The 21,118-nt window shown below is 36.7% G+C and overlaps 3 protein-coding genes across 3 annotated transcripts in view; all 3 read right to left on the bottom strand.

Moving 5' to 3' along the window:
• LOC125504523 (cuticle protein 38-like) overlaps positions 1-7,123 on the bottom strand; it is a 12,306-nt gene extending 5,183 nt beyond the window's left edge. The window contains exon 1 of the mRNA XM_048666665.1: positions 6,497-7,123. Within this exon, the coding sequence (XP_048522622.1) occupies positions 6,528-7,052 (525 nt within the window). The 5' untranslated portion in view covers positions 7,053-7,123 and the 3' untranslated portion in view covers positions 6,497-6,527. The remainder of the gene's footprint in view (positions 1-6,496) is intronic.
• A 9,270-nt stretch (positions 7,124-16,393) lies between these two features.
• On the bottom strand, positions 16,394-17,061 carry LOC125504528 (cuticle protein 38-like). Its single transcript, XM_048666677.1, has one exon. The coding sequence runs from the start codon at positions 16,988-16,990 to the stop codon at positions 16,466-16,468; it is 525 nt and encodes a 174-aa protein (XP_048522634.1). The 5' UTR covers positions 16,991-17,061; the 3' UTR covers positions 16,394-16,465.
• A 2,466-nt stretch (positions 17,062-19,527) lies between these two features.
• Positions 19,528-20,209, bottom strand: LOC109546608 (cuticle protein 38). The gene has a single exon (XM_019917611.2). It carries the CDS (start codon positions 20,127-20,129, stop codon positions 19,605-19,607), a length of 525 nt encoding a protein of 174 aa, XP_019773170.2. The 5' UTR covers positions 20,130-20,209; the 3' UTR covers positions 19,528-19,604.
• Positions 20,210-21,118: the final 909 nt, after the last annotated feature.

The following is a 21,118-nucleotide window of genomic DNA, read 5'->3' on the forward strand; positions in this document are numbered from 1 at the left end:
TGACTTTAAAGCTGGATCCGCCCCTGGTCTGAGACTCAGCAGTCCACAGAAAAAGCTTGAGTTGCGTTGTTGTGCACACTTGAGTCCATTCCAGTTAGTGGATCCTTCATTATTATTTCTTGAGCTTTGAAAAATGGTTGAGTTTTTTTTTCGCATGATGCACTTCTAAAGCCAGTTATTAATAAGAATAATTTGAGGCATCGGGATGTGATCCTTGTCTATTCCAGTGTGCGGTTTCTTAAAAATCGTCGTCTTACTGCTATATTTTTGAGAAAAACTCAAACCGTGGGAAATTCCGTCTTCAGTTACTTTTCTACTCTTCTCCCTTTCTGACTATAGGTTCAAATGCTATATAAATCGAAGAAAATCCTCAGATGGTTTACCGCTTTTAAGGCAAGCAAAGTAGGCATCAGGTAAACTTTTCAGAAAGCACAGACTCTTTAGATTTTAGAAAATCAAACATTTTGATTCAATTTTAAGCGGTGACGATATTCCTTGTTATTGACTGAAACGGTAAATGAAAGTGAAAAATATTTCGAAGATCAACACGGGATATTTCGAATCCCTCTGTGCCGAACTATACAAAGCTTGGCGCAAAATATGCGCTTTTGAGCGGTTTGAGTTGTGAATTCCATTTCAATTCTCAACTTTTCTCTATTTAGACAAGTTTTCATGTTCCAATCATGGACCAATATCTTCATTATACGCGAGCGTCTGTGGGAAATAGACTGGAAATAGATCGAAAACGGAAAGTCATCCCGCGTAATTCCATCGGACCGGATTTCCTTGGCACCACTAATTGAACTTTGCCCAAGTCGTTCCGGGGAATTGGCCGAAAATGATTGTCTATGTGAACCCAGAAAAAAATAACAAAACCCATATGAAAACCTACACGTGAAATAAAACAGGAGTGCGGAAAATTCGCAAAGCCCGATTCTACTTTAGCAAACAAGAGCACCTTAATGACACAGTTCCGGACCGGGAAAAGGGAGAATATAAAGCCCGGGTCGAGTGTTTGCACCCTGGCAAAAAGTGCAGCGGAGTTGTGAAAGTTCCCAGTGTACTTGGCCAGACATTATCCCGAAGTCAATCGAACTTTTATACGGGCTAAAACATTCCATTTCTATGAACTTAAATTAGGGTCTTTTGCCCTAAGTTGCTTCGTTGGAATTAAGCCAAACGACTTCAACTTTCATGCATTTGGACGGTTTTTCAGGATGGCATTCAATGAGTTATTCAGCCATCGTTGCTACTAAAAAAAATGATTTTTGTCAATCAAATATCAATTAACCCTGGGGCATAAGTTTGCTGAAAAACGTCCAAATAACGGGCCCCAAAGAATAATTTTTGCAGAACGTTTTCCCGCTTTGTTCCACTACATTAGCGCGGCCACATTGTGTATACGATGGCATGTGTGACTTCTTTATGTTCAAATATAAGTTTGAGTCGAAGGAACATAAACTCGCTAAGCAGTAAATTCGCTGTTGGGTTCAGTTGCTAGGTGCAACAATTCGGAAGTTGCTTTACAATGTGATTGTTCAGCTGTTGGGAATTTTCCACGCAATTTTCTTTTAATTGTCGCATTCACTAACCCAAACTAACTGAGTTTTTTCTCATTGGACAGCCACATTAAACACAAACCAGTTTCATTAAGTGGAAAAAAATGGCCTGGTAATAATGGACACTTAAGCTCGCGCTGAAAGTTCTGGAAAATGAATTCGCAATTATGATTTGGAGCGAACAAAGGGCCGCTCGCAATATAAACAAAGGATTAGTTTTCATACCTGTCTAACATCGGAAACAAAGGAAAACGGGAATAATTTATATGCTAAACAACGAGCCATTGCGAATTGTTAAATGCTTGAGCTGCTCAGCTGTTGCTCATTCGAATTAGGATCCAGATAAAGAAAGTTGTGCAATAAACTATATCTATGTTGGCGGTAATTTCCAGGCAAATCCAACCCCTGAAAAGCGTAATTAATTATCTTAAAAGGTCCAAAGGCATAAACGGAACGACATTTCCGCAAATATGCTCGAGCTCTTGCATAATATTTACATAAACTGATACAACACTCAGTATCAACATATCCTATCCTCGAGTTTCCGGCATATTAACTTCAACTTTACCCTAACTCAAAGCAAAGAGACGGCACTCTGAATGCAGGATAAATAAAAATATGCGACCTGGTAAATAAATGTAGCGGAAAAGTGCATTCGGTGTTGCACAATATTTCTTATAGAGGCATTGTTTGGCTCCAACTAAGCAAATTGTGCGAACGCATATGGGGAAGGATTTCATATATTCTACTAATTGGAAATGCGAATATCTCTATGCGATTTCCGGATCTATTTTGAATTTGCCCAACTAATTAATCAATTAGCCAGTAACAACATGTTCTCTATCCGTGATTTAGTATCTAATAATAGAATGTCACATTGCTGGAATGCAATTTGCGGTCGCAGGTAATCCTGGGCGTTTAATTTAAATTGAGTGTTGAATCGCCAAAATTCTTGCGGCAATTAACTTAATTAGGAGCAAAACGTGTTTCGCAATCGTTTGTCGTTTTCTGTGACTTTCTTCATCAAAACCCTGGCACTCCAACAGCTTAAATAACCATTTTTTAAGTGATTCGATTAGTAATTAACGCATTTGCTGATTAAACTAGATGTGCATCTGAAGTGAAAGCCAAATTGGGTTTGGCTATCAACGTATTGTCTATATTAGGGTTTAATCATGTGTGCTTGAAATCCCATCTAGTCTCTATGATAGAACGACGATTTAATGGTGTTTTCCTAATAGGCTGATTGCAGCTTTGGGAGAAAAATGAGGCCAATATTTGTGTTTTCCTAGTCGCTTTGTTCTCAATATTTTTCCTTTTCAATTATTTATAGCTATTTTAATTTTTTCACATGCAACTTTTCATTTCTTTTTTGTATATTTCCAACTCAATTCAACAGGTCCAAAAACCCCTGCTCTGATTCTGCTATCAACGTTTAATCGCCACCAAGAATGTAATATTTTTCCCGCAGTTGAACATTTTCGATTCTAGCCATCCAAGAGAAGAAGCCGACCGAACGCTTCTTCGAGTCTTAAGAGGGAAAAAGTGCTGTTTCTTGATTCCGCTTTCTGGTTATTTTATTGTCAATTTCATTTCCGACTGATCTGGAATTGCATTTTTGCTGCGAATTTTGTCTTGTTTTGCTTCGTCTGTCACAAAAACGTGTTTTATTAGTTTTTGAGGTTTTATTTTGATGTGCTCCTTCATTTTTATGAACTGCACTGCAATACCCGTTTTAATTAAAGCTTTTTTCATCAACTTTTGCTAATAATTTCCTTTAGATCCATGCTTTTTTACTTGCTTTGAATCTGTTTGCTTCAGTTTACTCTCATTTTCCAAAAATAAGTTCCCCTATTAATTCGTAGTTTTTTACATAGTTAGTTTGCGTTTATTAACTTTTTCTGGTTGGTTCTTTCGAAGTTATCTCTTCTAAATGGAGGAAACTATTATATGAACCGACACGAATAAATAAAAACATCAATGGTTTTGTATGTTAACGGTTTAATTCAATTGCCTTCTGTTTTAGTGAGAATTTGGTCTTTGATTTCATTTGTGGTTTTATTTCGAGTAGTTGTCTATACAGAAGTTTTTGCGTGTTTTAATGTAATTTAAATGGCTCAAAATATACATGAGGATTTAAAACGCTTTTAATTTTACTGAATTAATATATCGTGTATTAAAATGTGTAATTTCTTGGTTAAAAAGATTTGACCACAATCTATTTATGCAATAAATTGTATACTTGTGTGCATATCAGTCTGTGCATGTGCATATCAGTCTGCATAATTATTTTGGCTTTGCATTTTGTCTTTCTAGTATTAATTGCACAATATATGAAATTTATTATCATCATTAAAATATTTCAGTGAAAACCTGGTGTTTTTAACAGCTTTTATTCGTCTTTCTCTGTAGGCACTTAACTTTTGAGAATACTCAAGCAGCGCAAAGACTACCTAACTTTGCTCCTAATATTTTCGTAACACTTTTTTAGTGCACACGCTTTACATAATATTGTAGTTTATATCTTTGATTTTGTTTGCAAAAGTGTGGAAAAATTAGAAAACGGTTCACGTATTTGTACGCGAAATTTTAAGTCTCTATCTGCTCTACTGTGCAAGTGTCATATTAGCTACTAGCAGTTAAGCTTGAAATTTGCAAAATTTACCATAATTTGCTGGAAAATCCTGATTTACAGAGAAAAAAATTACTCGAATTGGATCTACACGAACTCAAAAAGTTTTTGATAAATTTTTGCTTGCAATATTTTTTTGAGATAAATGTGCGCGTAAATGCAAAATGAGCATTTTGCGGCTAAAGTTTGGCCGTTTTTTTAAATTCAGGCGACTTTGCAAGAAAATTTTCTTTTCAAAACAGTGCAGTAGAGCTTCAACTTTTTGGTCTCAAAACTTTAAGTCTCTATTTACTCTGATGCCCGAGATACGCTTTTTGTAAAAAGATGTGCACGTAAGTGTATATTTTTAGAAATTTCTAATTTTTGCAAAGAGCCCACTAGATTTTTTCTTATTCGGACTTGAACGTTCAAGACTACCGACTACGACGTTTCTAAAGAAAATGTGCTCGTAAGTGTCATACGACTTGCTTGCTGTTAATTTGTTTAATCACCCAAATTTGCAAGAAAATGTTAATTTAGAAAGTCTCTAGATGCATTTTTGTCCAAAATATGCCTTTTTATTAAAATGTGCGCGTAAATCTGATATGAGTTATGGCGTTTTTTTATTTTATGGCAACTTTGGAATTTTTTTTTCAAATCAAGCGACTATATTACAAAATTTAAATTTTCTGGACGAGTGCAGTAGAGCTTGTCCTATTCGGGTTCAAAAGTATCTACCAGCTCTGTTGTCCTGCCTGTCTAAAATGAGCTCAGAATGTCAAGTGTCCAAAGATGCATTTTGGTCCGAAATATCTTTAAACATTTTAAGTATTTCTGTGCTCTGCTGCTACTTTTTTACAATTTCGCATTTATATTTTATATTTGTCGTGTACAGTCTGTTTCTGCTTAATGTGCCGTAATTTCTCAGTTCTCGATCAATAATATCTCTGACTTGATACTTCCATAAGCATATATCTGATATTTAAATAGTTAATTTGATTTAACTGTTCCCATCATTCCCTTATTCTGTTCTTTCTACTTAGTTTTTATTTCTCGCAGTTTATGAGTTTTTCTTCATTATCTTTTCAGGATTTCCTCTCAGCTTTTGCTTAGAACTCCATGTTTTCTTCTATCTCTGCTCGGTTTACTTGACCCTTGCATTGCAACGATTGCTCTGTCTTTTCTTCCATTATTTTTCAAAGTATTTTAATTTTAATTTTTCGCGACGTAGTGAAACAATTGTATAAAACGGCATGAATCAATCAAAGCGTCACTCTTTTTGGTTGCTAAAGTTTTTCTTCAATTTTTATGTATTTTGCTTGCAACTCTGTTTTTCAATTTAATTTACTTCATGTTCAATTTCTGTTTCGTTTGCCTTGCATTAGTTTTAATCATCTTGCACTCGGTGAATTGCTTCTTTAAAATTCCCTGTTCGTCTTTGCCCCAACGTTATAACTAAATAAAACGTCTTAGGAGGTCTGAAGATCCATCTAGGTAGGATACCTATCCGCTACTCCCTCTTAAAAATATTTCCTTTGCTGCTTCTTCATTAAAATCTTCTAGCACAACAATTGTGTCTTAATTAGCTGTTTCTTCGTGTTTGGCTTCAAGATTTGACTCTTCTGTATAGCCATCAAAAGCCCTGACTAAATTATCAAAATACTGTTGAAATCTTCAAACAAACGACCATTTAAACGAGTCTAGTGAATTAAAGCGAGCGATTTCACTCAGAACAAAATGAGCGACATTATCTGGATGGAATCCGGACAGAGTAGCAGACAAATGAATCACGTTATCAGATGCGCCTCGCCAGTGGGACATAATTAATCAAATCCCCGGATTCTGCATGATTTTAACGCCATTCGATTGCTGAAGAGTGCTGATGTAAATGTGTTTTCTCTTTCAGCTAATTTGCTGCAAAATTCGCACACAACAACGAAAGTAGAAAGCGAAGCTTCAAGGACGCACCAAAGATTTATAGGGACGCATATTGAACGAAAGTTTTATTTATCACTTCAATCTCCTGGAGTCGGCTGGATACGATTCAATTTGTTTACTGGACACCGATGTGTAACCTTTATCGATGCTGTGGCAATGACAAATTCTTTATATTACGGGGACAAAACAAAAGGAAATTATCGCTGAGAGCTTGTCGGGAACCTTTTTTCGGCCTTTTTTCTGAGAATGAAACGCTTATACCTGGACAAGGAAGAATTGGCAATAAATTTGCTGTGGGAAGCTCACTAAGTGACCGTATTCAACACCGTGCTGAAGTAAAAGAGAAGTTCCCAAATGTACAGTACGTTTATTAAACTTGATCCTACACAAAACAACCTAAGTAGAAGTCAGTCCTCCTCTCACCATGCCTGGTAGGCTGGAACTGCGTGGTACGCCACTGGAGCTGCATAGGCGATGGTCTTTTGCACCACTGGAAGCGAGTAGGCCACCACTGCAGGTTTACTGATGATGTCTTCCCTGTAGGTGCTGCTTACAGCAGCTGGGGCGGCTACAGCTTCAACTTCCAAAGCTTCAACTTCCGCTGCCTTGGCTTTGACCTCTTCAGTGGTAGTTTCAACCGGAGCAACTGTGGTTGGCTCAGCGAGGGCTGCTTTAGCTTCAACCACAACGGGCTCGCTGATGAGCTCTTCTTTGACCTCAACTGGAGCTACAACGGCTGCCGGTTTGCTGATGATATCTTCTCTATAAGTGCTGCTGACTGCAGCTGGAGCTATGTAGGTATGAGCAACTACCGGAGCAGCTACATAGCTGACTGGAGCTGACGCCACGTAGGTCTGAGCGATGAGTGGTAGAGCGACTGCAGCTCCATGAGGCTTAGAAACAGCTACTGCCACTAATGCGAACAACACCACCAGTTTGAACATTTTCGTTTAGGTCTGTGTTGGACGTGTGAGGACTGACTGACTTCGACTGATGGCCGGAAAAAGATTGATGGCAAATTTATAGCAGAATCACTGCTATGTGTGTGATCAAACAATGCGGCGATCTTGAAAGGGGAGACCTCGGAAATAAGATCAAAACTGCATTCTTTGTGTGGGCCAAAAACTGGATTTTGCCGCTAAATGTCAAGTTGCTACTAGTTAATTAGGTTTTTTCTTCACCAATTATATGCAGGAAATTTCTATTCGTGCAGTTAATTGGCTGTGGTGCTCTGGTTATACGCAGTGGTTCAAAACTGGCTACATTTTTTTGAAGGAGCTGCTTGTTGTCTCGGAATTTAAGTGGTTGGGTGCCATAATTTGAGTGCGAAAACTAGAAGTTAGGAGGTAAATAAATAACTGTTGAAAAAAATTTTTTGGTTCATTTTTTTACAGTTTTACGCCGGTTTCTAGTTATAATCAGGTAAAATAGTCCACCGGTTGGCCAATGTTGTTAATCGGTATATTGAGCAAAGTCTGACAAAATATTAAGTTTCTAACTTTTGTTCGCAATTTATGTTCTTCATTCTATAACACAATTTTTGCCAAATTAATTTTTAAATTGCCCACTTCCTGATTTCTGCTTTTGTTGAGGGAACCTGCTGAAAATCGAAAAAATCGCCAAACATTTCAACCAGAAGAATTATTTAATAAGAATAAGAATGTAATTGATCATAGCAAACGTATAGAGCGAAAATGTATAAATAGAGGTCATATAGAGAACTATTCCTTTTTCCTTATTGTTTTTACTTTTTAAATCTATTGCAGCAATAAATATCGTTATTTTCTATACGATGTTTCTTTCTTTACCGTATTTTAAGACTTCTTTACTTTGTTGCTTTTGTAATTTTCAAACCAATTTACAATTTACAATTGTATGTAATATACGGGAAAATCTATTTTTTACTTATTTTATATTATTTTTATTTCAGATTTTGAAAATCTGGTAATAAAAACCAAGTTTTGCATTCCTTGCACAATTTTTTTAAATAAATGATCTAAGTGTAGTGTCAACTTATGAGAAATCACCCTGTACTTAAATCTCCGACAAATTCCAGAGATCCAGAAATTCCAAAAAATGAGTGATTAGGAATCTTTTCTTTTCTAATGGCTTTGCTTTCACAGTTTTTGCTGATTTTTTAAAGAGATGTTTGTTTCCATTTGTTGCACAATCTTATGATCTTAACTGTAGCAATATTTCTGTTCATCTTGTAGAACTTATTTGTTGTTCTCATTTCATCGGCTTTTTTTCTTTTGATTTCCTCTAAATGATTATTTTACCTAACTACTATTTCAATTTTGCTGTTTTCATCGTTTGAAATGCTCTTCATTTCTATCTTTTTTTTGGTACATTGTTCGTCTCCTTGCATTTTCGAGCTTCAAGAATATTCCTGCAATCACTTAAAATAAATACTGTAATATTTATTGATCAATTGTTGCATATCAGTCTGTGCATGTGCATATCAGTCTGCATAATTATTTTGGCTTTGCATTTTGTCTTTCTAGTATTAATTGCACAATATATGAAATTTATTATCATCATTAAAATATTTCAGTGAAAACCTGGTGTTTTTAACAGCTTTTATTCGTCTTTCTCTGTAGGCACTTAACTTTTGAGAATACTCAAGCAGCGCAAAGACTACCTAACTTTGCTCCTAATATTTTCGTAACACTTTTTTAGTGCACACGCTTTACATAATATTGTAGTTTATATCTTTGATTTTGTTTGCAAAAGTGTGGAAAAATTAGAAAACGGTTCACGTATTTGTACGCGAAATTTTAAGTCTCTATCTGCTCTACTGTGCAAGTGTCATATTAGCTACTAGCAGTTAAGCTTGAAATTTGCAAAATTTACCATAATTTGCTGGAAAATCCTGATTTACAGAGAAAAAAATTACTCGAATTGGATCTACACGAACTCAAAAAGTTTTTGATAAATTTTTGCTTGCAATATTTTTTTGAGATAAATGTGCGCGTAAATGCAAGATGATCATTTTGCGGCTAAAGTTTGGCCGTTTTTTTAAATTCAGGCGACTTTGCAAGAAAATTTTCTTTTCAAAACAGTGCAGTAGAGCTTTAACTTTTTGGTCTCAAAACTTTAAGTCTCTATTTACTCTGATGCCCTGAGATACGCTTTTTGTAAAAAGATGTGCACGTAAGTGCATATTTTTTGAAATTTCTAATTTTTGCAAAGAGTCCACTAGATTTTTTCTTATTCGGACTTGAACGTTCAAGACTACCGACTACGACGTTTCTAAAGAAAATGTGCTCGTAAGTGTCATACGAGTTGCTTGCTGTTAATTTTTTTAATCACCCAAATTTGCAAGAAAATGTTAATTTAGAAAGTCTCTAGATGCAGTTTTGTCCAAAATATGCCTTTTTATTAAAATGTGCGCGTAAATCTGATATGAGTTATGGCGTTTTTTTATTTTATGGCAACTTTGGATTTTTTTTTTCAAATCAAGCGACTATATTACAAAATTTAAATTTTCTGGACGAGTGCAGTAGAGCTTGTCCTATTCGGGTTCAAAAGTATCTACCAGCTCTGTTGTCCTGCCTGTCTAAAATGAGCTCAGAATGTCAAGTGTCCAGAGATGCATTTTGGTCCGAAATATCTTTAAACATTTTAAGTATTTCTGTGCTCTGCTGCTACTTTTTTACAATTTCGCATTTATATTTTATATTTGTCGTGTACAGTCTGTTTCTGCTTAATGTGCCGTAATTTCTCAGTTCTCGATCAATAATATCTCTGACTTGATACTTCCATAAGCATATATCTGATATTTAAATAGTTAATTTGATTTAACTGTTCCCATCATTCCCTTATTCTGTTCTTTCTACTTAGTTTTTATTTCTCGCAGTTTATGACTTTTTGTTCATTATCTTTTCAGGATTTCCTCTCAGCTTTTGCTTAGAATTCCATGTTTTCTTCTATCTCTGTTCGGTTTACTTGGCCCTTGCATTGCAACGATTGCTCTGTCTTTTCTTCCATTATTTTTAAAAGTATTTTAATTTTAATTTTTCGCGACGTAGTGAAACAATTGTATAAAACGGCATGAATCAATCAAAGCGTCACTCTTTTTGGTTGCTAAAGTTTTTCTTCAATTTTTATGTATTTTGCTTGCAACTCTGTTTTTCAATTTAATTTACTTCATGTTCAATTTCTGTTTCGTTTGCCTTGCATTAGTTTTAATCATCTTGCACTCGGTGAATTGCTTCTTTAAAATTCCCTGTTCGTCTTTGCCCCAACGTTATAACTAAATAAAACGTCTTAGGAGGTCTGAAAATCAAACATTTTGATTCAATTTTAAGCGGTGACGATATTCCTTGTTATTGACTGAAACGGTAAATGAAAGTGAAAAATATTTCGAAGATCAACACGGGATATTTCGAATCCCTCTGTGCCGAACTATACAAAGCTTGGCGCAAAATATGCGCTTTTGAGCGGTTTGAGTTGTGAATTCCATTTCAATTCTCAACTTTTCTCTATTTAGACAAGTTTTCATGTTCCAATCATGGACCAATATCTTCATTATACGCGAGCGTCTGTGGGAAATAGACTGGAAATAGATCGAAAACGGAAAGTCATCCCGCGTAATTCCATCGGACCGGATTTCCTTGGCACCACTAATTGAACTTTGCCCAAGTCGTTCCGGGGAATTGGCCGAAAATGATTGTCTATGTGAACCCAGAAAAAAATAACAAAACCCATATGAAAACCTACACGTGAAATAAAACAGGAGTGCGGAAAATTCGCAAAGCCCGATTCTACTTTAGCAAACAAGAGCACCTTAATGACACAGTTCCGGACCGGGAAAAGGGAGAATATAAAGCCCGGGTCGAGTGTTTGCACCCTGGCAAAAAGTGCAGCGGAGTTGTGAAAGTTCCCAGTGTACTTGGCCAGACATTATCCCGAAGTCAATCGAACTTTTATACGGGCTAAAACATTCCATTTCTATGAACTTAAATTAGGGTCTTTTGCCCTAAGTTGCTTCGTTGGAATTAAGCCAAACGACTTCAACTTTCATGCATTTGGACGGTTTTTCAGGATGGCATTCAATGAGTTATTCAGCCATCGTTGCTACTAAAAAAAATGATTTTTGTCAATCAAATATCAATTAACCCTGGGGCATAAGTTTGCTGAAAAACGTCCAAATAACGGGCCCCAAAGAATAATTTTTGCAGAACGTTTTCCCGCTTTGTTCCACTACATTAGCGCGGCCACATTGTGTATACGATGGCATGTGTGACTTCTTTATGTTCAAATATAAGTTTGAGTCGAAGGAACATAAACTCGCTAAGCAGTAAATTCGCTGTTGGGTTCAGTTGCTAGGTGCAACAATTCGGAAGTTGCTTTACAATGTGATTGTTCAGCTGTTGGGAATTTTCCACGCAATTTTCTTTTAATTGTCGCATTCACTAACCCAAACTAACTGAGTTTTTTCTCATTGGACAGCCACATTAAACACAAACCAGTTTCATTAAGTGGAAAAAAATGGCCTGGTAATAATGGACACTTAAGCTCGCGCTGAAAGTTCTGGAAAATGAATTCGCAATTATGATTTGGAGCGAACAAAGGGCCGCTCGCAATATAAACAAAGGATTAGTTTTCATACCTGTCTAACATCGGAAACAAAGGAAAACGGGAATAATTTATATGCTAAACAACGAGCCATTGCGAATTGTTAAATGCTTGAGCTGCTCAGCTGTTGCTCATTCGAATTAGGATCCAGATAAAGAAAGTTGTGCAATAAACTATATCTATGTTGGCGGTAATTTCCAGGCAAATCCAACCCCTGAAAAGCGTAATTAATTATCTTAAAAGGTCCAAAGGCATAAACGGAACGACATTTCCGCAAATATGCTCGAGCTCTTGCATAATATTTACATAAACTGATACAACACTCAGTATCAACATATCCTATCCTCGAGTTTCCGGCATATTAACTTCAACTTTACCCTAACTCAAAGCAAAGAGACGGCACTCTGAATGCAGGATAAATAAAAATATGCGACCTGGTAAATAAATGTAGCGGAAAAGTGCATTCGGTGTTGCACAATATTTCTTATAGAGGCATTGTTTGGCTCCAACTAAGCAAATTGTGCGAACGCATATGGGGAAGGATTTCATATATTCTACTAATTGGAAATGCGAATATCTCTATGCGATTTCCGGATCTATTTTGAATTTGCCCAACTAATTAATCAATTAGCCAGTAACAACATGTTCTCTATCCGTGATTTAGTATCTAATAATAGAATGTCACATTGCTGGAATGCAATTTGCGGTCGCAGGTAATCCTGGGCGTTTAATTTAAATTGAGTGTTGAATCGCCAAAATTCTTGCGGCAATTAACTTAATTAGGAGCAAAACGTGTTTCGCAATCGTTTGTCGTTTTCTGTGACTTTCTTCATCAAAACCCTGGCACTCCAACAGCTTAAATAACCATTTTTTAAGTGATTCGATTAGTAATTAACGCATTTGCTGATTAAACTAGATGTGCATCTGAAGTGAAAGCCAAATTGGGTTTGGCTATCAACGTATTGTCTATATTAGGGTTTAATCATGTGTGCTTGAAATCCCATCTAGTCTCTATGATAGAACGACGATTTAATGGTGTTTTCCTAATAGGCTGATTGCAGCTTTGGGAGAAAAATGAGGCCAATATTTGTGTTTTCCTAGTCGCTTTGTTCTCAATATTTTTCCTTTTCAATTATTTATAGCTATTTTAATTTTTTCACATGCAACTTTTCATTTCTTTTTTGTATATTTCCAACTCAATTCAACAGGTCCAAAAACCCCTGCTCTGATTCTGCTATCAACGTTTAATCGCCACCAAGAATGTAATATTTTTCCCGCAGTTGAACATTTTCGATTCTAGCCATCCAAGAGAAGAAGCCGACCGAACGCTTCTTCGAGTCTTAAGAGGGAAAAAGTGCTGTTTCTTGATTCCGCTTTCTGGTTATTTTATTGTCAATTTCATTTCCGACTGATCTGGAATTGCATTTTTGCTGCGAATTTTGTCTTGTTTTGCTTCGTCTGTCACAAAAACGTGTTTTATTAGTTTTTGAGGTTTTATTTTGATGTGCTCCTTCATTTTTATGAACTGCACTGCAATACCCGTTTTAATTAAAGCTTTTTTCATCAACTTTTGCTAATAATTTCCTTTAGATCCATGCTTTTTTACTTGCTTTGAATCTGTTTGCTTCAGTTTACTCTCATTTTCCAAAAATAAGTTCCCCTATTAATTCGTAGTTTTTTACATAGTTAGTTTGCGTTTATTAACTTTTTCTGGTTGGTTCTTTCGAAGTTATCTCTTCTAAATGGAGGAAACTATTATATGAACCGACACGAATAAATAAAAACATCAATGGTTTTGTATGTTAACGGTTTAATTCAATTGCCTTCTGTTTTAGTGAGAATTTGGTCTTTGATTTCATTTGTGGTTTTATTTCGAGTAGTTGTCTATACAGAAGTTTTTGCGTGTTTTAATGTAATTTAAATGGCTCAAAATATACATGAGGATTTAAAACGCTTTTAATTTTACTGAATTAATATATCGTGTATTAAAATGTGTAATTTCTTGGTTAAAAAGATTTGACCACAATCTATTTATGCAATAAATTGTATACTTGTGTGCATATCAGTCTGTGCATGTGCATATCAGTCTGCATAATTATTTTGGCTTTGCATTTTGTCTTTCTAGTATTAATTGCACAATATATGAAATTTATTATCATCATTAAAATATTTCAGTGAAAACCTGGTGTTTTTAACAGCTTTTATTCGTCTTTCTCTGTAGGCACTTAACTTTTGAGAATACTCAAGCAGCGCAAAGACTACCTAACTTTGCTCCTAATATTTTCGTAACACTTTTTTAGTGCACACGCTTTACATAATATTGTAGTTTATATCTTTGATTTTGTTTGCAAAAGTGTGGAAAAATTAGAAAACGGTTCACGTATTTGTACGCGAAATTTTAAGTCTCTATCTGCTCTACTGTGCAAGTGTCATATTAGCTACTAGCAGTTAAGCTTGAAATTTGCAAAATTTACCATAATTTGCTGGAAAATCCTGATTTACAGAGAAAAAAATTACTCGAATTGGATCTACACGAACTCAAAAAGTTTTTGATAAATTTTTGCTTGCAATATTTTTTTGAGATAAATGTGCGCGTAAATGCAAAATGAGCATTTTGCGGCTAAAGTTTGGCCGTTTTTTTAAATTCAGGCGACTTTGCAAGAAAATTTTCTTTTCAAAACAGTGCAGTAGAGCTTCAACTTTTTGGTCTCAAAACTTTAAGTCTCTATTTACTCTGATGCCCGAGATACGCTTTTTGTAAAAAGATGTGCACGTAAGTGTATATTTTTAGAAATTTCTAATTTTTGCAAAGAGCCCACTAGATTTTTTCTTATTCGGACTTGAACGTTCAAGACTACCGACTACGACGTTTCTAAAGAAAATGTGCTCGTAAGTGTCATACGACTTGCTTGCTGTTAATTTGTTTAATCACCCAAATTTGCAAGAAAATGTTAATTTAGAAAGTCTCTAGATGCATTTTTGTCCAAAATATGCCTTTTTATTAAAATGTGCGCGTAAATCTGATATGAGTTATGGCGTTTTTTTATTTTATGGCAACTTTGGAATTTTTTTTTCAAATCAAGCGACTATATTACAAAATTTAAATTTTCTGGACGAGTGCAGTAGAGCTTGTCCTATTCGGGTTCAAAAGTATCTACCAGCTCTGTTGTCCTGCCTGTCTAAAATGAGCTCAGAATGTCAAGTGTCCAAAGATGCATTTTGGTCCGAAATATCTTTAAACATTTTAAGTATTTCTGTGCTCTGCTGCTACTTTTTTACAATTTCGCATTTATATTTTATATTTGTCGTGTACAGTCTGTTTCTGCTTAATGTGCCGTAATTTCTCAGTTCTCGATCAATAATATCTCTGACTTGATACTTCCATAAGCATATATCTGATATTTAAATAGTTAATTTGATTTAACTGTTCCCATCATTCCCTTATTCTGTTCTTTCTACTTAGTTTTTATTTCTCGCAGTTTATGAGTTTTTCTTCATTATCTTTTCAGGATTTCCTCTCAGCTTTTGCTTAGAACTCCATGTTTTCTTCTATCTCTGCTCGGTTTACTTGACCCTTGCATTGCAACGATTGCTCTGTCTTTTCTTCCATTATTTTTCAAAGTATTTTAATTTTAATTTTTCGCGACGTAGTGAAACAATTGTATAAAACGGCATGAATCAATCAAAGCGTCACTCTTTTTGGTTGCTAAAGTTTTTCTTCAATTTTTATGTATTTTGCTTGCAACTCTGTTTTTCAATTTAATTTACTTCATGTTCAATTTCTGTTTCGTTTGCCTTGCATTAGTTTTAATCATCTTGCACTCGGTGAATTGCTTCTTTAAAATTCCCTGTTCGTCTTTGCCCCAACGTTATAACTAAATAAAACGTCTTAGGAGGTCTGAAGATCCATCTAGGTAGGATACCTATCCGCTACTCCCTCTTAAAAATATTTCCTTTGCTGCTTCTTCATTAAAATCTTCTAGCACAACAATTGTGTCTTAATTAGCTGTTTCTTCGTGTTTGGCTTCAAGATTTGACTCTTCTGTATAGCCATCAAAAGCCCTGACTAAATTATCAAAATACTGTTGAAATCTTCAAACAAACGACCATTTAAACGAGTCTAGTGAATTAAAGCGAGCGATTTCACTCAGAACAAAATGAGCGACATTATCTGGATGGAATCCGGACAGAGTAGCAGACAAATGAATCACGTTATCAGATGCGCCTCGCCAGTGGGACATAATTAATCAAATCCCCGGATTCTGCATGATTTTAACGCCATTCGATTGCTGAAGAGTGCTGATGTAAATGTGTTTTCTCTTTCAGCTAATTTGCTGCAAAATTCGCACACAACAACGAAAGTAGAAAGCGAAGCTTCAAGGACGCACCAAAGATTTATAGGGACGCATATTGAACGAAAGTTTTATTTATCACTTCAATCTCCTGGAGTCGGCTGGATACGATTCAATTTGTTTACTGGACACCGATGTGTAACCTTTATCGATGCTGTGGCAATGACAAATTCTTTATATTACGGGGACAAAACAAAAGGAAATTATCGCTGAGAGCTTGTCGGGAACCTTTTTTCGGCCTTTTTTCTGAGAATGAAACGCTTATACCTGGACAAGGAAGAATTGGCAATAAATTTGCTGTGGGAAGCTCACTAAGTGACCGTATTCAACACCGTGCTGAAGTAAAAGAGAAGTTCCCAAATGTACAGTACGTTTATTAAACTTGATCCTACACAAAACAACCTAAGTAGAAGTCAGTCCTCCTCTCACCATGCCTGGTAGGCTGGAACTGCGTGGTACGCCACTGGAGCTGCATAGGCGATGGTCTTTTGCACCACTGGAAGCGAGTAGGCCACCACTGCAGGTTTACTGATGATGTCTTCCCTGTAGGTGCTGCTTACAGCAGCTGGGGCGGCTACAGCTTCAACTTCCAAAGCTTCAACTTCCGCTGCCTTGGCTTTGACCTCTTCAGTGGTAGTTTCAACCGGAGCAACTGTGGTTGGCTCAGCGAGGGCTGCTTTAGCTTCAACCACAACGGGCTCGCTGATGAGCTCTTCTTTGACCTCAACTGGAGCTACAACGGCTGCCGGTTTGCTGATGATATCTTCTCTATAAGTGCTGCTGACTGCAGCTGGAGCTATGTAGGTATGAGCAACTACCGGAGCAGCTACATAGCTGACTGGAGCTGACGCCACGTAGGTCTGAGCGATGAGTGGTAGAGCGACTGCAGCTCCATGAGGCTTAGAAACAGCTACTGCCACTAATGCGAACAACACCACCAGTTTGAACATTTTCGTTTAGGTCTGTGTTGGACGTGTGAGGACTGACTGACTTCGACTGATGGCCGGAAAAAGATTGATGGCAAATTTATAGCAGAATCACTGCTATGTGTGTGATCAAACAATGCGGCGATCTTGAAAGGGGAGACCTCGGAAATAAGATCAAAACTGCATTCTTTGTGTGGGCCAAAAACTGGATTTTGCCGCTAAATGTCAAGTTGCTACTAGTTAATTAGGTTTTTTCTTCACCAATTATATGCAGGAAATTTCTATTCGTGCAGTTAATTGGCTGTGGTGCTCTGGTTATACGCAGTGGTTCAAAACTGGCTACATTTTTTTGAAGGAGCTGCTTGTTGTCTCGGAATTTAAGTGGTTGGGTGCCATAATTTGAGTGCGAAAACTAGAAGTTAGGAGGTAAATAAATAACTGTTGAAAAAAATTTTTTGGTTCATTTTTTTACAGTTTTACGCCGGTTTCTAGTTATAATCAGGTAAAATAGTCCACCGGTTGGCCAATGTTGTTAATCGGTATATTGAGCAAAGTCTGACAAAATATTAAGTTTCTAACTTTTGTTCGCAATTTATGTTCTTCATTCTATAACACAATTTTTGCCAAATTAATTTTTAAATTGCCCACTTCCTGATTTCTGCTTTTGTTGAGGGAACCTGCTGAAAATCGAAAAAATCGCCAAACATTTCAACCAGAAGAATTATTTAATAAGAATAAGAATGTAATTGATCATAGCAAACGTATAGAGCGAAAATGTATAAATAGAGGTCATATAGAGAACTATTCCTTTTTCCTTATTGTTTTTACTTTTTAAATCTATTGCAGCAATAAATATCGTTATTTTCTATACGATGTTTCTTTCTTTACCGTATTTTAAGACTTCTTTACTTTGTTGCTTTTGTAATTTTCAAACCAATTTACAATTTACAATTGTATGTAATATACGGGAAAATCTATTTTTTACTTATTTTATATTATTTTTATTTCAGATTTTGAAAATCTGGTAATAAAAACCAAGTTTTGCATTCCTTGCACAATTTTTTTAAATAAATGATCTAAGTGTAGTGTCAACTTATGAGAAATCACCCTGTACTTAAATCTCCGACAAATTCCAGAGATCCAGAAATTCCAAAAAATGAGTGATTAGGAATCTTTTCTTTTCTAATGGCTTTGCTTTCACAGTTTTTGCTGATTTTTTAAAGAGATGTTTGTTTCCATTTGTTGCACAATCTTATGATCTTAACTGTAGCAATATTTCTGTTCATCTTGTAGAACTTATTTGTTGTTCTCATTTCATCGGCTTTTTTTCTTTTGATTTCCTCTAAATGATTATTTTACCTAACTACTATTTCAATTTTGCTGTTTTCATCGTTTGAAATGCTCTTCATTTCTATCTTTTTTTTGGTACATTGTTCGTCTCCTTGCATTTTCGAGCTTCAAGAATATTCCTGCAATCACTTAAAATAAATACTGTAATATTTATTGATCAATTGTACATTATACACATATTATATAATGGCACATCAATTGTGCCATTATACAGAGTGCTTAAATTTTTATCTTGATGACTCCGAATGTCCGAAACCATTTAGATATTTTTTAATATCATTTATCATAAACCTGAATCTCTCTGTAGATTGTATTGAGGTTGAACCTCCTCAGCAAGGGCAGATCCAGGGGGGGTCATGGGGGTCATGACCCCCCCATTCAATTCTCTATCCAACGATGCCAAAACAAATTCTGTGGCTCAAATGGTTCTTGAGAAACTTCGAAAAAAACAGCGTCATGTTCAAGTTAATTTTGCAACTCAAAAAAAAACCACGCAAACATAAAACTTCTTGAATTCAATCATTTTTTGAGAAAACTGCCAACATTTCCTAATTGATGGTTGACGTTCTAAAAAGGCAATTTATTTCTCTCTAGAATGATGTACAAATGAGCGTTCTTGCTCATTTTGCCTCCGAGAAATGAGCAAACATGGGACGGAAAACATGGAATTTTGGCATAATCTTGCAGCTAAGCGTCTGATATTCAAATTTCGCTTTCTGGGTCAAAACTACTAGAATTTCCTCACTCACGTTGTTACGACTGAATCGAGTGTGGCTCAAATGGTTCTTGAGAAACCTCGAAAAAAGCAGCGTCATGTTCAAGTGGATTTTGCAACTCAAAAAAAAAACCGCGCAAATCTAAAACTTCTTGAATTCAAGCCTTTTTGAGAAAACTGCCAACATTTCCCCATCCATGGTTCACTTTCTAAAAAGGCCATTTATTTCTGCCTAGAATGATGTAAAAAAACTGATCAGTTGCTTCACCGAACACCATTTAAAACTGCTGAGTTTTAAAGCGATTAGACCACCGTGGAATAGAATGTCTTTCCGAGGTTTCGCCAGCAGGAGTGGCTTACATGATCAGAGTGGTGGTGTCCTAAAAACTACCCAGTTTCCGAACCAGGGCGTCGAACGCCCTCTTTCGATAAAACCACTAAAATTTGAGGTTATTTGTTGAGAGCATCAAATGCTTCAAATCAAACAAAACAAAAATTTGATTCCAAAAATTCCAATTTATTTTTTAATAAATTATTTATTTACACAGTCTGYAAAATGGGTCAGTTCTCTCTCTACCAGGCGTGGACAGATGGGGCGGCGTATGCGTAGGCAGCAGGGGCGGCATAAGCGTAAGCAGCAGGGGCGACGATGGTCTTGGCTACCACTGGGCTGCTGATCAAGTCGCTTCTGTAGCTGGAGCTCACCGCTGCTGGGGCGGCGTAGGCGACTGGGGCGGCGATGGCCTTAGCAGCGTAAGCTACAGGGGCGGCATGCACCAAAGGAGCGGCGTAGGAGACAACGGAGGGTTTGCTGATGATGTCCTCCCTGTAGGTGCTGCTGACTGCAGCTGGGGCGACGTAAGTCTTAGCTACCACAGGGGCGGCTACAACAACGGGCTCAGCTACAACGGTCTTGTGCACAACAGGGGCGGCAGCGTAGGTGATGGCGGCAGGCTTGCTGATGATGTCTTCCCTGTAGGTGCTGCTGACTGCTGCGGGCGAAACGTAGGTGTTAGCCACGATGGGAGCCACATGGTATTGGCTGGGCTTGGCTGCCGCGAAGGCAAAGAGAGCGAACAACACCACCAATTTGAACATTTTGTTGCGTTTAGGTCTGTGTTGCGAGTCTGAAGACTAACTGACTGTGACTGATACTAAACCCATGGCAAATCTGGGTATTTATACGAAACCAGCCAACACATACATTCAATGATCTTGAAAGACATGGACCTTGGCCATCGGAAACAGGATCAAATTTTAGTGACGATGACGCGCACTGTGTGTTGCATTAATTCTTTTTAGCAACCGCGAAGCGTACGCGGTAAACGGAATGCCACAGGCAATGAGGCAACGCCCAATCGAAATGCTTAATTCTTGTAAAAAGTACACGAAGGACACGTGGTTTTGAGCAGTTCTTTTGTCAGCCAAGAAAAGAACGAGGGGCTTTGCACCCGGACGTGGGAAAAATGTGGTCGAATGCTCAACTTTTTTTTAAAGTGCATTTTAAATTGGCTTCTTCGAGGTGTTGGGGTAAAAGAAGACTGCAGTCGCAGTAAAAAAAGCTGTTTGGAGTACCATTGAACGATCTTCAGTTGGCTTGGATGTTGAACCTTGTAAAAAAGCAGACGTTTTGTAAAACGTGTGTACTTTATAGGCCTAACGCAAATCAGAATTTTATAGAAAATCATGAAAACATGGTAGCTTTATATATCGCGTTGTCTTCAAATCCTTAGCATATATCACCAATATCCATACGCAAAATGGACATTCATTGGATGAAGGTCTTACCAACTACATGCAAAGAAAATTAGCAAAAGACATGTTCATATCTCTCGACAGGAAAGAGTCAAATGGCGTAAAGTCTGCGGATCTGAGTGTCCACTCATTGGGACCTCATCTCCTAGTCCATTTATTTGGAAAATTTGGATACGTTGTCCAACCGAAAATACTTAATCAGGGCTATATAATATATAATATACAGGGTTATTCACGCTATACGGCACGGACGTTTGCGGCTAGCCCGTTTGTTTTTTGCAAAGTATTATTTGATAAATCCACAAACGCGTATCGAGTGCATATTTTAAAAA

Source organism: Dendroctonus ponderosae, unplaced genomic scaffold (genome assembly GCF_020466585.1).
Source record: "Dendroctonus ponderosae isolate FM_Combo_2020 unplaced genomic scaffold, Dpon_F_20191213v2 Dpon_F_20191213_5, whole genome shotgun sequence".
In the NCBI taxonomy this organism is placed as follows: Eukaryota; Metazoa; Arthropoda; class Insecta; order Coleoptera; family Curculionidae; genus Dendroctonus; species Dendroctonus ponderosae.

Excerpts from the sequence above, each read along its gene's own strand:
- LOC125504528 (XM_048666677.1), bottom strand. The coding sequence starts at position 16,990 with ATGTTCAAACTGGTGGTGTTGTTCGCATTAGTGGCAGTAGCTGTTTCT.
- LOC109546608 (XM_019917611.2), bottom strand. The coding sequence starts at position 20,129 with ATGTTCAAATTGGTGGTGTTGTTCGCTCTCTTTGCCTTCGCGGCAGCC.